At 34.5% G+C, this 15,406-nt stretch overlaps 1 protein-coding gene across 3 annotated transcripts in view; it reads right to left on the bottom strand.

Annotated features, from left to right (window-relative positions):
- Positions 1 to 7,440: 7,440 nt before the first annotated feature.
- The window catches only part of LOC129240121 (CD82 antigen), a 137,131-nt gene continuing 129,165 nt past the window's right edge, over positions 7,441 to 15,406 (bottom strand). For all 3 annotated transcript variants that reach the window (XM_054875647.1, XM_054875646.1, XM_054875648.1), the window contains 3 exons: positions 12,823 to 12,897; positions 12,473 to 12,760; positions 7,441 to 12,396 (listed from right to left, as the gene is read on the bottom strand). In XM_054875647.1, coding sequence (XP_054731622.1) covers positions 12,244 to 12,396; positions 12,473 to 12,760; positions 12,823 to 12,897 — 516 coding nt within the window. In that variant the 3' untranslated portion in view covers positions 7,441 to 12,243. The remainder of the gene's footprint in view (positions 12,397 to 12,472; positions 12,761 to 12,822; positions 12,898 to 15,406) is intronic.

Here is a 15,406-nt window from a genome sequence, read left to right as displayed (position 1 = left end):
TAATACGAAGTCCGTGGAAAGGTCAAAAAAGTTCCGGTTCAGTGGAAGCGAAGTTATTGCATCTAAAGTGTCAGTAAGTTTGTGTCATCGGTACAAAAATGAGTTTCGAAGAAATTTTCAAATCAAATTTTGCTCTAAAATCGGAAAAACGTTTACCGAAACATTTGAATTGATAAAAAAAGTTTATGGCGATGATTGTCTATCTCGTGCCAGAGTTCAAGAGTGGTTTACACGTTTCAGAGATGGGCCGCCCAAAATCAGTAATCTGCGAAGACTCAATCGAAATTGTTCGTAAATTTATCAAAAATTAACCGAAATCATCGTTGAAATTCATGGAATCGGTGTTGAATATGTCCCAAACATCGATTCATGGCATTTTCACTGATCATTTGGGCTTATAAAAGGTCTGTACACGTTTCATTCCCTATAAGTTAACTGAGGACCAAAAATTGCTCAGAATTCAAGATTCGAAAGATCTCATTAAAGAAACGAGAACTTCCTTTACAACATTGTAACTGGTGGTGAAACGTGGTGTTTGCAACATGAACCTGAAACTAAGCGTCAAAGTGCCAAGTGGAAGGCCTCAGACGAGCCACCACCCAAAAGATCGCGTTTGGAGAAGTCAAAAATCAAGTCGATGCTCATTTGTTTTTACGATTCCAAGAGAATTGTACCAAAAGAGTTCGTGCCAACGCGCCAAACCGTCAATGCAATTTTCCATCTTGGCGCTCTGAAACGTTTGTTGCAACGCATTCGTCGAGTTCGCCCTGAATATCGCGAAAGGAGGATTGATTTGTGCTTGTGACTGATTTTTCTGACTAGAAATCGCATTTGAACCATCATTCACTCACTATATTCACCTGATATGGCTCCCTGTGACTTCTACCTATGGCCATGAAAGGAAAACGTTTTGCGTCCGTAGAAGCCATCCAACAGGCTTGTACCGACATCCTGAAGGACATTCCCGTCAATGACCCGAAACACTCTTTCGAAAAGCTTGTAGATCGCGCAAAACAGTGTATTGAGACCAGAAGGGACTATTTGGAATAAATAAACTCGAAGTAATCAGAACAAAGCTCCTCTAGTTTCTATTTGAACTCAGTCTTGTTTACTTTGGACTTCACCTTGCATAACTTATTTGCTATTCCAGCAAACTCTTCCCATAACAACTTGCAATAATGAGAGCTGATTTTCATTACTTTATCGACTCAAAATACGTATATATTCAAAAACTAAGATTTCCAAAAAGCGTATTGAGATATCAACTGAAAAGGAGTCGATGTTTAGGAGAGATAACTTTCTCCTGTCTGAAAAGAATGAAGACTATTCAAAGAAACAAAATTTGAGAAGTAACATATTATAATTTTTGAAACTTTTTATATACTGTCTTTTAAAAAAACGTTCGACGGACATTAATCCTCTCCGTTGTATTAGGATCGCTTAAAGGGATTGGCAGCTCTAGCAATGCACAGTTAACGAGGTCATTGATGAGATATCTAAGAAACAACGCAGGCTAGATTTCGTTCTGTAATAAATCTACAAGCATGTCGTTTTATTTACACTTGTAAATATACCAAAAATTGTTTCTATTAAAATAAAAAAAATTTTTTTAATAATCAACTGAACTTACTTTCCAATAATTCACTACGTACAATGTACTATGGAAGCTATGATTCTCATACCTTATCAAAAATTATAATCGATGTCAATTTTTATTACACCTAATACTTATCAAACATTTCCTATCCCCCCCATCATTCGAAGCTATCTACGCCACTGTAGCGCAGACAAACGAAACTTAGCGAAGTCCTCAACCATCTGTGCGCTCCTTCTGCCAGAAAAATGTGAGACACAGCTGGCGCTGCAAGCAGTAAGAAGTTGTTGTTCCTAAGCAACGACAGGTGGGCATTCGCACTACTTAGGACTGATAGCGGCAGGCTAATCACTTACCCTGTCAGAAATCAAATAGATTCACGAAACCAACGCAAGACTGAGTCCTGTAGAGGCTTTATGCTCCCGAGTGAAGTGAGGAAGGAATAACAAAAAAAAAAAAAAGAATATTCGAAAGTATGAAACCTAGAAAATTTGTTTCTCGAGAAACGATTATGAGGTAAATACTCCAATTTCTAGGTCATGTGCGTATTTAAATTTTTCTGGGGCCGTATGGCATCATCTTTTTTTGTTTTTGTAGTAATTATTATACCATTGTACATAAGCTTAGCCCATTCCCTGCCACGTCTAAATTGTATGAAGTTATTCCCATGGCCATTTATATTTTGAGTGTTATTGTTTACCAAAATCCTGTTATTTCTTGGTAAGAGCAATTAGTATGTATAATATTTTATCATACGTAATCATTTACAAGCAGAAAACCAAAGACGAGTATACTCGTTGTTGGCAATGGGAAGGCAAGGGGACTCGATATCCTTTTTCGTATTTGCGTACGTTTTAGTAGAAAAACAAATAATAAATTACGCAGAAGGGTAAAATAATGAAAATGCAATAAAACGAGATACAACATTCTGGAAATTGGCAGCACTTAGAAATTCACTATTGTCGATTACAGTGTCTCAGCAGATAACGGGATAATGTAGTACCGCGTATTTTGATTTTTCTTCGGGCTGCGTAACTGTAACAGCAGTTATTATCACACATTGTTGTACATATTAGGTATACTTTCAATGTGAAAATTCTCAATGGTTATAAAGCTTATAATTATTTATTTTATCCCTTGTACAATTCAATTTCGTTATAATGGACGACCATATATCAATTGGCAGTGATTTTGATTCAGAAGAAGATTATTTTCTAAATGATAGTGATTCCGAGACTAAACCAGGCGACAGTCTATCGCCTATTGCAAAAAAAAAGACCACAAAGAAATACTATGATGTATGATTCGGAAGAATCAGAAAGTGAAAATTAAGTTTCTAGTACTTCTATCAATGTGGAATCTGTAAATGAAGATACCAGAAGTGGCAATATGTGGACAGAAGTGGAAAGAGATCCTCCAGTTTTTGAATTTCGAGAAAAGGATCAAGGCTTGAGTCTTCTGGGAATATTAAGAACTCCAGGTGAACTAATTGACATATTCAAATCTGATAAATTTATTGATATGTTGGTTCAAAAAACTAAAGAGTATGCTGCAGAAATAATAGGGCGGAAAGGGATAATGAGAAAATCATCAAGATTTCATAATTGGGAAGCCACTAATCGCTGAGAAATGCGAATATTCTGGGTAATAGTGCAAACCACGAAAATAGTAAGCTACAAAAGATCGAACCGATTGTTACACATTTTAATAACGTGATAAATTTAGTATATAATCCTGGCAATGATCTAGTTATTGATGAGTCTTTAGTCTGATATTATGGCGTGGCCGTCTTCACTTTCGGCAATATACAAAAGTAAAAAAAAAAAAAAATTTGGCGTAAAATTATCTGAATTATGTGAATCGCAGGGTATGATACTACGAATACAAATTTATTGCAGAAAATCTGAGATTCGGTCAGACCAGCGGAATCACAGTACTTCGGTTGTGCTTAGAAAATATCTATTTGGTTTTCTCTCCGGTTGTTTGGAGATCGCCAAGTAGTTTTATACCGCAGCTTATGCGGAAAAATTGAGCTACCAATCAGGAGTTTATGGTAGTTGCAAAAGTCAACCAAAAGTTCGCCATTTCCATTTAGGTGACCGGTTCCGCGTTTTTCCATTACATGCAGAAGACCCGTGTTGATATCGCCGATTTGAGCTTTAAAATCACCCATCACAATTAAAACGTCTTGCTCTGCCCCTAGTTGACTAAAGCATTTTTTGTCGGCGCCGCTAACTTCCGCTGGAGAATATGCTTGTAATACTGTGACTTTCCGCACACGAGATTTAAAGCGGGCCAGCAGAAGTCTAGATGATGTAGGTTTCCATTCGATAAGTGCATCTGCAGACTGTTTGCTCAGTAGTAAGTCTATACCCTCGATATGATAGTTTTCGTGGCCTGAGTAAATAAGTTTCTCACCGTTTGTCGTAATATGTTCACCAAAGCGCGTCCACCGATTACTGAAACCAGAAATAAATCAAAGAAAACTAAATCGAATTCTACGTTCACGAAAATCTTTAATATGAAACAGGCTACCTGAATTGGATACTGGAATGTGAATTAAAAGCATATACTTATTCCTGCCATAAGTTCTGTTAGAATTTAACTCTGTTATAGATATCAAACTACATTACTTAAGCCATTCGGTTAAGCAGCACGCACGGTTTCCATGGATATTGACGTCGTTGCTCGAACCAAAGATTGTTTGAGACTTTACAAATTTCTGCGAGGACTTTAACAGGCAATGTTTCCCAACTCAGGCCACAAACTGTAGTTCAATGAATTCAGATCTGGACTTCCAGATGGACAATCTCCTACGGCTATGAACCCAGGAATATGTTTTAGCCACTGTTGGGTGATTTTTGCCTTATCTGCTGGAGCGTAGTCTTGCTGGAAGATCCAACGCTCTCCATTAAAGCGAGTACTGCTCAACTGCTTCCCCACACCTTTTGGTACACTTTTGCACTGGTTTTAACACATTTTTCCGCAGAAACCAAACCATTACGGAGGCTGGACGGTGGCCACGCTGAACCCTTGGAACAAATTGTATTGCGTCTTTAGAAGTTGTAGCATAGATTTAGGCGTTTTGCTTATTAAAATCTTCTTCAACAGTGAAAATTTTATCATCTGTGAAAAAAATACTTTCATAGCCCTTGGCGTGGGTACCGACGAAGAAGCTGCTTGCATCTGTCGAGTCTAATTTTCTTCAAGAGCGTTGTCAAAAGATGACTAGTTGAGTAAAGTTTTCCTGGGACAGAGTGATCCTTACGGATTTAGCAATAGACTAGACATCAAAAAAAGTGTCTAAAGACAACAAAAAAAAGAAACATATCTGACTGAAGTTGCAACCCCTAATGATAATAATCTAATCCAAAAAGAACAAGAACAATTTTTTAAATATACTCCAATCGCAATTGAAATAAAACAATTATTCAAGCAACGAAAAGAGAGTGGCGTGGGAATCATAATAGAGTATACTCACGCCCAACCTTTTTCAAGATGTATTACATATTTATATACCAATATGTAACTTCGCTGAAATTTTGACAGTTTATTTAACAATTTATACACGCTCGGCAAACGTAAAACCCTGCGCATTATAATGGTAACCTTTACTGAATATTTTGACAGCGCATGCCAGTGATAAATTAAATAAATTTGACAAAATTTAAACTTTTTTGTCAAGGAAAAAAAATTGGCACAATTGGCACATAAGGCATCCTTGTGATATCGAAACATATACTTATTTTTGTAAAAAGTAGGGAAATTAATTACACTTAGCGATATTTTTTTTTAATGTACAATAAAAAATGATAATTTTCTGGAATATTTAATATAGCTTCTGGTAGGTCTATTTTAAGTTTCCAACAATAATCTGCTAACATACCTGGACTCCATTTCGCTCGGTAGTTCTTTGTCATTAAGGAAATGTCCTGATGAAATATCTCGCATTGTTCATCACTCACATCACCTAAATTTGCTGGAAAGAAATCCACATGAGAGTCCAGCATATGTATTTTTAAAGACATATTACACCCCAAAGCTTTATATGGCATTAAAAGCTCATTTATTAATTCTTTGTAATTTTCCGCTTTATAGTTTCCTAGAAAATTTTGAACAACGTTCACAAAACTTTTCCAGACAAGTTTTTCTTGATCATTCAATTTTTTTTCCTTATCTTTAAACAGTTCCCCTATTTATGGGCTTACGAATACTCCCTCCTTAATTTTTGCTTCGCTGAGTTTGGGGAATTTTTCTTTTAGGTAAAAAATCCACTACCATCTTTGGGCATAGCCTTTACAAAATTTTTTATCAAGCCGAGTTTTATTCGCAACGGTGGTAAAAATATGTCATTAGGGTTCTCTAAAGGATCATTCTTAACATTTTTATGGCTTGGAGTAAGTGATTCACGTTTGGGCCACACTTTCATTATGTAGTGATTTTTTCTGTCTCTACTGTATTAGCCCAAGAAAAAGAGTAATGACTTTAAAGTCTCCAAACGTGTTCACTGTATTTAAATGCGTTTCTTTCAATTCGTGAGGAACCCGTGTATCGAGTTTTTGAACATAGCCAAGTTATTGTTTTAAGTGATTTCCAATGCTTGCATGTGATACCAAAAGCTTCTCTGCAATCTCACGTGTTGTACTGTGACAATCCGAATCGAGTATTGCTTTGATTAGGGCGTCATCAACTTCAACTGGACGACCAGACTTTTTCCTCTTTTAGTGGAAAATCACCAGAACGAAATTTGGCAAACCAACTTTGACACTGCCGTTCTTTTAAGGCTTCGTCACCATAAACAGCACATAACTTTTTATGAGCTTGCGATGCGATTTTCCCTTTGCGGAAATAAAAAAGCAATATTTGACAAAAATATTCCTTTTGATCAAAAAACGTATTTTACTGATTGACAGCTGAATTACCAACTATCAAATAACAAAATATGTTTGACATTAATACTACGTCTGCAAACCTAAAAATTCAAATGAAGCTATCTACGAGTGAAATCCGCAATTACTAAGTTGCCAACCCAATATAATTGCATGCGAAGCATAATCAGCCTTAACCATTTGGGGATGAGTGTCGGCATATAGTCGGCATATAGTACAATTGCGGACGCGTACGGCTGTAAGGGTCGCGACGTATGTCGTTCTGAGAGTCACGTTTTCATTCAAAGGGGCCATTAGCGATGAAGCCCTATCTTCCTTATAATGTAAACTTTCGGCGTGAGACGACGGTAGAGTCGTCACTGCCAGAGGAACCAGCAGGCCTTTTATATATTTTATATTTTATCCTACCCACGATGGCTAAGCGATCTAGAGATGATACGTGATAGAAAGATAGTGACATTTCTGACGAATATTACTTTGAATCTGATAAGACGGAATATTACGGCCTTACTTCGTCAATTTGAACGATACGTATACATAAATACAACCAAACTTCTTTTTCTACGTATTTATTTTCTTTGCTGCGCACTCCAATACCTCTCGTCCTCACAGACGCTCGCCCGTCGAGCGACTCCGTCCCCAAAGGGATAAGCTTTCTGAAATTGTGCGAAGTATGCATTACGCGCTTCCATTCTGTTGTTGTTCAGACGGCAACGAAGTAACATTGGTTGCGTTGATTTTCTCGAATATCTTTCTCCATCACAAACTCAGTTTTATACAAAACGCTATACAAAACCTGCTACGACCACAATTTAGCTGATTGTTCTCTCAAAATCGCTGAGAGCCGGTTAACCACACTTTTTTTAGTTTTCTCCACCGTGGATGAAATATTTGTCATGTGTGTGTGAGTAAATACATATATGAATGCCTACCACTTGTCAGTTAAATAATAAAAGATTGTTTCGTTTCTTTTTGTTATTTATTATTATTACTTAATCTATATAATAATTCACTTTTTTTATTGAAGTTCAAGAAAATTATGAGTAGATTTACAAAACTTAAGTCTAAGGAGATATTTGTGTGTGGGCCTGTGCATGCAGCTTTACATTCCGGATATGCTAACAAACACACATGTAGCTGTTTTTATACACAATGCATATTTATAGTTGTATATATGATGTCTAATTTCTATATATGTATGCTCAATATTACGTACCTATGATTATTCATTCATATACATATCATATACGAGTATATATAAACTGTATACATAATGTACAACATCCATAACAAATTTCTATATAAATACAATATCTTAAATTCAAATAAAAAACTTCAAAAAACTTGATAACCTCTACGAAAAATTTGTTGACTTATTCAAATGCGAAAACTCCTTATTTCACTGTACATACTTATGGTATAGATGTAAGCATGAGGGTATTCACAATTCCATGATATGTTCTTACATAAATGAAGCCTATTTAAACGGCAAATTTATTCTGTATGATAAGAAATAATTATACCTATTACTTTAATTGACTTTAGATTTCGGAGGAAACTATTTTGCAAAATATTTATACATACATTATTGAATTCACGTTGCGAAACACTAATATTTCTATGCCAATAAAAACTCTTCTACTTTTTCTGGCCTTGGTATTGGGAGCGGTGAAATGATTATCAGAGGTTTAATTTAATTAAATTAAGTACCGAATTTCTCTCAAAAGGAAATGCGAGCGGAACTTTTTTGTGCTTAGAAGAATACCAAAAGCTGACAAGTTTAATAGTAGTGATTCCATTTAAAATTTTTCTCAGGGACTATATATTAGAATAGTGGTACGCAAGTGAGCTTCAAAGTTTTACGAAGAGTTTGCTTCTGCAAACAACGCCAGACTGTGCAGCAACAAACTATTGAAGTAAGGTTCAGTGATAAATCTTTATTGTTGTAAACCTGTATTATCATTTAACGAATCGCTCAAGGTGAGCACAGCTATTTTTAACGCAGTTCACCACTCAAAAGCTGTGGTCCCGCGACTTATAGCCTGAAATGTGTTTTGGATTCAGACAACATTGAGTAAAGATATTTTTAAAATAGAATTTGGTATCCATTGCATACTTTTATGAGGAAAACCGGAACAACACAAAAAAAAAAAACACCCAAAACGATCGCCTTAAATGTATGGAAGCGAAATATTAACGATTTCGTTCTTGGAAAACCATGATTTTTTACACTCTGAATATATTTACACACTTTTGTTTTTACGAATCGGCAGAGTTGCATTACAATCATAAAAGTTTCAAATGAAAGGAAACAGTTTTACACAAAAGGTATAGTTTTTAAATGATGTTTTAAAAATGAGCAGTTTGCTTAAAATATTTGTATCGTAGAATAGTCGCATATTCTTTGGAGTGTCAGAACATAAAATGGATGGCAGGTTAGCTTTGCTTTAGGATAACAAATGGATAACAAGTTTTCTGTATTTACTAAAATACGTGATTACATATTATGTTTTAACAAACTTATATTTTTTTATTATATGTACAAGCTTCTGAACTTTTGCAAAAAACAAAATGTTGCTGAAGTCTTCCAATTTCGACTTTAAGGTATAAACAGAATCAAATCGCTGAGCGAACTTTGTCGAAGGAAAGTTCGCTGTAAAAAAACAGCATGTAGTGCATGCGACTGCACAAAAACAAAGCGACGACGGAGTACGTCTGATGAAAGAGATTTATTTTTAATTTTGCTGCTGCTACCGAACGAAAAAATCAGAAATGGCTTGCACATCAGGGTTCGGATTTCTCGTTACAATTATACTTTTCCAATACTAAAACCTCAAAAAAAGTACTTGGTATGACGGAGACAGTTTTGATATAATAAGTTTTAAATAGTAAATATTTGAACCCTTTGCGGTCGTATTAAATTTGGACTTGGGTCTCGTACAGCTCGGAACTAATGTTCGTTAAAAGAGCAATGACACATAGCTTGTACGATTATGAAGAATAAACAGTATTTTTATGAGGACAGATACCTGTAGAATTTCGAAAAAAATGTCAAAACATTTTTAGAACGTAAATTTAAGTATTTCTTATATTATAGATCGTCAACCGCGACGACTCTATTCTTTGCGTTCCAGCGTTGGGAGAGGTATAGTCACGTTGCCCACTTAAGACGCGTTTTTCTCAAAACTATATGTTTCGAATTGGCGTACACGATAACTCGAAAAGTTATTGACCGATCTCCCTTAAATTTTGCACACATCTTTTTTATGATATTAGTTGTCGAAAATTTTTCGAAGCAACTATAGTGGCAAAATTCGCCCCAAAAATCATTTTTTTAAGCATTTTATTTCGCGATTTTTTTTCATTTTTGTTTAATTCATATAGAAATTATGAAATAAATAAACAAACAAATTTTTGGTTTTATTTACAGGTATCTGCCTCCTTAATTCTGTAAATAAATACAGTATAAATTATTATTACCACCTTATGTGTGGTGTCCAGGTTGTACGACTGGAATGATAAGAAATCTTTGCTGGCTGAAAGCACACATAGGACCGCAAAGGGTTCCCAAAAACAAAAGTTAAAGTAGTTAAAAGTATTTCTTGTGCCGTTATTCCAGTTTCTTCTCTAATAACAACAAAATATTTTATTAAAGCCAAAGGACAGCGTTATCATAATAAAATAATTAAAAGACAATGTGCTGTTAAAAGATTTCAGAAGACGCTACCGAGCACGAAAAGCGTTTTGATAGATAAACTGTATTATTTTAAAATGAAACTGGCTAGTATAATATGTGTTATGTATATTTTTATGTAAAAAGAAAAAAAAAATATTCTTATGAAAATATTAATTATAAAAAGACACAAAAGTTTGTACAATTTTATTATTATACAAAAAGTACAGCTCTGAAGTACAGTTCCAAAAAGTTCACTTCGCAACCCTTTTGCACCTTATAAAAGGGCTATTTAAAACTTTAATAATTTTAATTAAACGTAAAATTTACGCACTCATGTTTTCGCTTTTATGTTTTTATATTTTTTATTTGTCAATCAGCTGATGTGACTCTCGTTTTGGTTCTACTTTACTGAAATGTGAAATGCTGCGGCACCGCTCCGTCCGATTAAATTCGCTCAGCAATTTGGCCTTTTGTTTATATTTGTATGCCGATGTATGTATTTTGATCTTTTGTACACAGTAGTGTATACTAGTGTATAAATTATTAAGCATCCAATTTTGTTTGTGAATAACTTTTTTACTAAATAAAAAAAGGAGATTTTGAGTGACGGGAATCTTTTTTTTTTCACCTTTACGCTTTTTTTTTCACCTTGCTTGTCTATTATTATATTGCAGCTGTATAATTCACAAATGCCAAATATGATTAACGTACGACGCCATTTGCAAAAATTAGAATTCTTGCGCTAAGGTAATTAATTTTGCGCCACCTTCTACATCTACAGCATTGAATTCTTAATAACACAACAAACTTGTGTGTGACTAGTGAAGAGTCAATTTATGATGTTTTTTGAAAAGCCCGCAGACGGATACTTGTAAATATGTTTGCATGTGAAAAACTTGCGATGCTCGAACTCAATTGCTTTAGTTTTTGAATTAAGAAATTTTTTTGTAACTCGACTTACAATAACATACAAATATAATTGACCTAAGGTATTTAAGACTGTTGGTTCACTATTTATTCGTATGTACATAAACATGTATGTATGTTGGTTGAATGCATTTACTTAAAAAAATTTCGATTTTAAATACAAACGTTTTTCATTCCTCAAATATTCGTATATGTTTTTCCTTTAAAACCCTTGCTTAATTAATATTTTTTCTGCTTGTCATTTCGATATGTCCTAAAGTTGATTTGTGATGTACAGAGTGGAGAGCTTTTGTCTTAATAAGCTTCACGACTTCTTGAAGCTTTCTGGTTACAGTAAAGAATTCGAAGCTTTGACTTAACATAACTAAAATCAATTCTCAGTTCGTATTATTTTAATCATATCAATATTTTTTTTTACAAAGAGATATTCTATGTTCCAAAACAATGCCTTTAAATATCTATATAGATATTTTCCAATCCAAACTTGCAGATTGTTCACGTGTCTCGTATGCCAGTTACATTTGCGTGTAAGAATAAAATATTTGGTCTCCATGTGTAGCATTTTACAGAGTTAGAAACTGAAAACCTACTTATTGCTACTTTCGAAGTAGTTTTATACTTATATGAAACGCTTGAAGGTATGCAATAGTTGGTTGTAGTTATGCCTTCTAGTTCACGCGCATGCGCCTGACAGTCGAGGCACGTGATTAAGCGATTTATTAAAATAAACTGCTTTTAAAGTGTGACCATAATTTTAGCATAGCCTTCATGTGCCATACACTTCATGTGCCTATATATTTTTTTGCATCTACTTCGTTTTATCTCGCAATTATTGTACTTATTTATAAATATTTAACAACAGCTTTCAGTATTTGTATATATAGTTTATGTACACAAAGGTACATGCAAATGATTTGTAAAACTGTAGAATAATGTAATCTTAAAAAGAAACCACTAAACTTGTCCAATATTTGTAAAACAATAAACTCAACAAAATATTATTTAATAAAAAAAAATTGCTTCACCTTTTAATGGAGTCTCTTTGCCACAACGATTTATTTCTTTAGTCGTATTTGGTTGAACTAATTGCCAGTGTCCACTGGAATTTCAGGATCTTTTTCCCGCGCTAATTCTACCATTCATTTTACCAAAATCGCTTAGAGCCGCATGCCATGATATCTAGCAAACGCGTTACATAAGCAAAAGGGCAAAAAGATCGTAAAAAGGTGTACTATACCAACACCCGAAAGCACGCCAATAATGATTTCGCGGTGGGAAATAATCCAGTCGGTGAACACTTCATAGCAGCCCTGCAAAGAAAATGAAGAATTAAATATTCATTAAGTAATTTCAGTTCAGTTCCATTTCATTAGCTGCATTACCAACCTTCTTGTAATAGCTGTTGCTCTCGGTGGGATTTGTCACACAGTCATCGTCACGTGGCAGTAGTTGACTCACATCCTTCAGTACGCAACAGGCTTCGGGCAGCGTATGATTACCCTTGTTACTGATCCAAGAGAGTGAGGCGTTAAAGTCACGATAATCGTTCACGCCACAGCAGCTCATCTGGCTCATCATTTGATTCCACATGTGTGTGACGGCGTCCATGTTCTCATTGGTGGAGTAGTAGTCGGTGATGGTGGATTGCAAGAAAGTCTTTGTCTCAGCGCGCGCCTAATAGGATTTCAATACATTAGCTTATTATGAGCAGGAATATTAATTGTGTAAATACGAACCTTTTCTTTGTAGAATGCCCCAAGTCCGCCAGCTACAATTTCAGCAATTAACAGCAAAATCATAAAGACGCCATACTGAAAATAATAACGAAGAGAATAAAAGAGTTTCCTTATTAAATGGTTACGTATACGCCTAGTTGTACAGTGTGAGCTGTAAAATGTCCAATGTTGCAGAATTTATATTGCAAAAAATATTTTACGCTGCAATTAAATACTCAACTATATTCGCACTAATTTTTTAAATGCCGCTTGAGCCAAGAAAAAAAATAGAGCGTCTGTTCATCCACATATTAAATGTGGGGACGACCAATTAGAGCAAAAGCGGCAGCGAGCGCGCATTCATTGTTGAGAGTCGCAAGTTAAGTGAAGCAAATTACATTGCCGCATATATATATAAGCATTGATATTTTACACAATGCAATTACACGCTTTTTTTCTGCTCTACTACTCTCTCCCAGTTAAGTGCCGGCCACAAAAGCTGTCAGCAGCCTTTAATCACCTTGCAATGCGAGGTTGTTGTGCGAAAATTGCACGACTGACTGTTGTAGACAGCTTTGCAACAATTTTTTATTACGTGTATTTGACAATTTAAGAGTGGATGTGTTAGTTTGCAATCTTGTAGTTGGCATTTTCTGACGTTTTACATGCAATCTGATATATTTATTTACACATACATAGACGTTTGTTAGGCATAACATAACGATAGCCGTACATTTATTCATCCGAAAAAGATTTTTCTTATACAGGGTGGCGCAAAATTAAACATCCAACTTCGTTTTGGAATAACTTTTTTTTTATTAAATAACAGAAAATGATTTTGAGTGATTGAAATCTTTACTTTGATCTTCGCGCGCTCCATTGCTTGTCTGTTTGTATAATGCAGCTGTTTAGTTCACAAGTGTCGTATATGATTGATCTGGACGCTATTTGAAAAATTTATAAATATTCCGCTAGGGTGATTAATTTTGCGCCACCTTGTATCTATAAGTTTTACTACTTGATTTTCTCTGTAAATTGAAATCTAAATTTAAATTTTGATATGAGTGCTGAATGATGAAATAATGATAAAGTTGTAAGGGCCGTTTACTCGACTGCCATTAAATGTAAGGTTCATAAAATTGGGAGTTAAAATTGTCGAGTTTTGTTTTCTTAACAACATTTCAAATATTTCTTTAACACTAACGAATAGGTGGCTGCGCTAAAGAAGAATAGAAAATAAACTGATACAATCAAGTATTCAGGTATACATACGGTAAATATTGTGGTTTAGTAGCAAAAGGTTTTAAGTGCATTATTAAGATCAGAAATGGATACAAAATAAAATGAAAATAAAAAGCCAAATACTTTATTGCAAAAGAGTAAGTAATTATTCTGCATTTGATGGGGGAATACGAAGAGGTGATTGAGAATAAAAAGTCAGAGGTAGGGCTTTTGCTTTTGCGATACCTTTGGACACTGCGTTAACTGAAATCTCTTACTGATTTTCTTGTTTGTGTACTCTTTCAAATAATCTACTTGGCTCCAAAAAGTCCTCTTGGAAATATGGCACTCTGAGGTTTCTGCAAAAATTTCCTTATAAATATTCTCCAGCGCAATTTTTCAATTTTTTAATTAACCATTCTTAGACATTTTTTAGAAGCGTTGTACAATATCAATTATTATATATAAAAGGATACTAACAACCAATTTTCATTTGATAATTTAACTTATTTATATATAAATATATCGCACCCTAAATACAAAAGGGTCACAACTCAAAATTTTCCACACTCGAGCTTGACTTGTTTACAGTAGCACTGAAAACAAACTATGTGACATATCACGCTGAAATTTGCCATGTAAGCTTATAACAGTCCTACCAAAAAACCAAAAATTTATTTTTGCCATATGTGATCCGCGGACCGTTTTATTGATAACGTCTCGTTCATATTTGAGCAGAAGGGACATTTTGAGTTGTGACACTTTTGTATTTAGGGTGCGATATATAATAAAAATATCTGCCGTTCGGAGTCGGCTTGAAACTGTAGGTCCCTCCATTTGTGGAACAACATCAAAGCGCACGCCACAAATAGAAGGAGGAGTAGGAAAAATAAGGCGTAGGAGTAGGAGTAGGAAAAATAAGGCGTACATATTATTTATTTATATTTTTTGGGAGTGGTGTCATGAAGCATATTTGACATTTGTGGCAGTAAACAAATTGACAACCAATGGAGTGCTTAAAGGTCAAAATAAAGATTCTCATCTCAAAATCACTTTTTTATTTAGGAAACAAGTTATTTAAAAACAAAATTGGATGATTAATTTTGCGCCACCTTGTATATTTGTCACATATTCTGTAAGCATGATGAAATTATAGAAAGTTAAATTAAAAAAATTAAAAAAGTATTTCGCTGTCTCATCTCCGTTTAGGCATTTGAATATCTCATCATTACTTTAGATACCTCAACTGTAGTAGTACAATTTCGGAATTACCCATCATAAATTTAGATTTACATTAATGTATGAAATGAATGCAAGTATATTAGTAAATGTAAGTAAAGTCTGTAATCTTAGTGATTTTCTTGACTTTGTCTGACGTTTTTTA

The sequence above is a fragment of the Anastrepha obliqua genome, chromosome 3, assembly GCF_027943255.1.
Source record: "Anastrepha obliqua isolate idAnaObli1 chromosome 3, idAnaObli1_1.0, whole genome shotgun sequence".
Classification (NCBI taxonomy): Eukaryota; Metazoa; Arthropoda; class Insecta; order Diptera; family Tephritidae; genus Anastrepha; species Anastrepha obliqua.
Note: the sequence above shows the minus strand (reverse complement) of the source record. Positions and strands in the feature narration are given on the sequence as shown.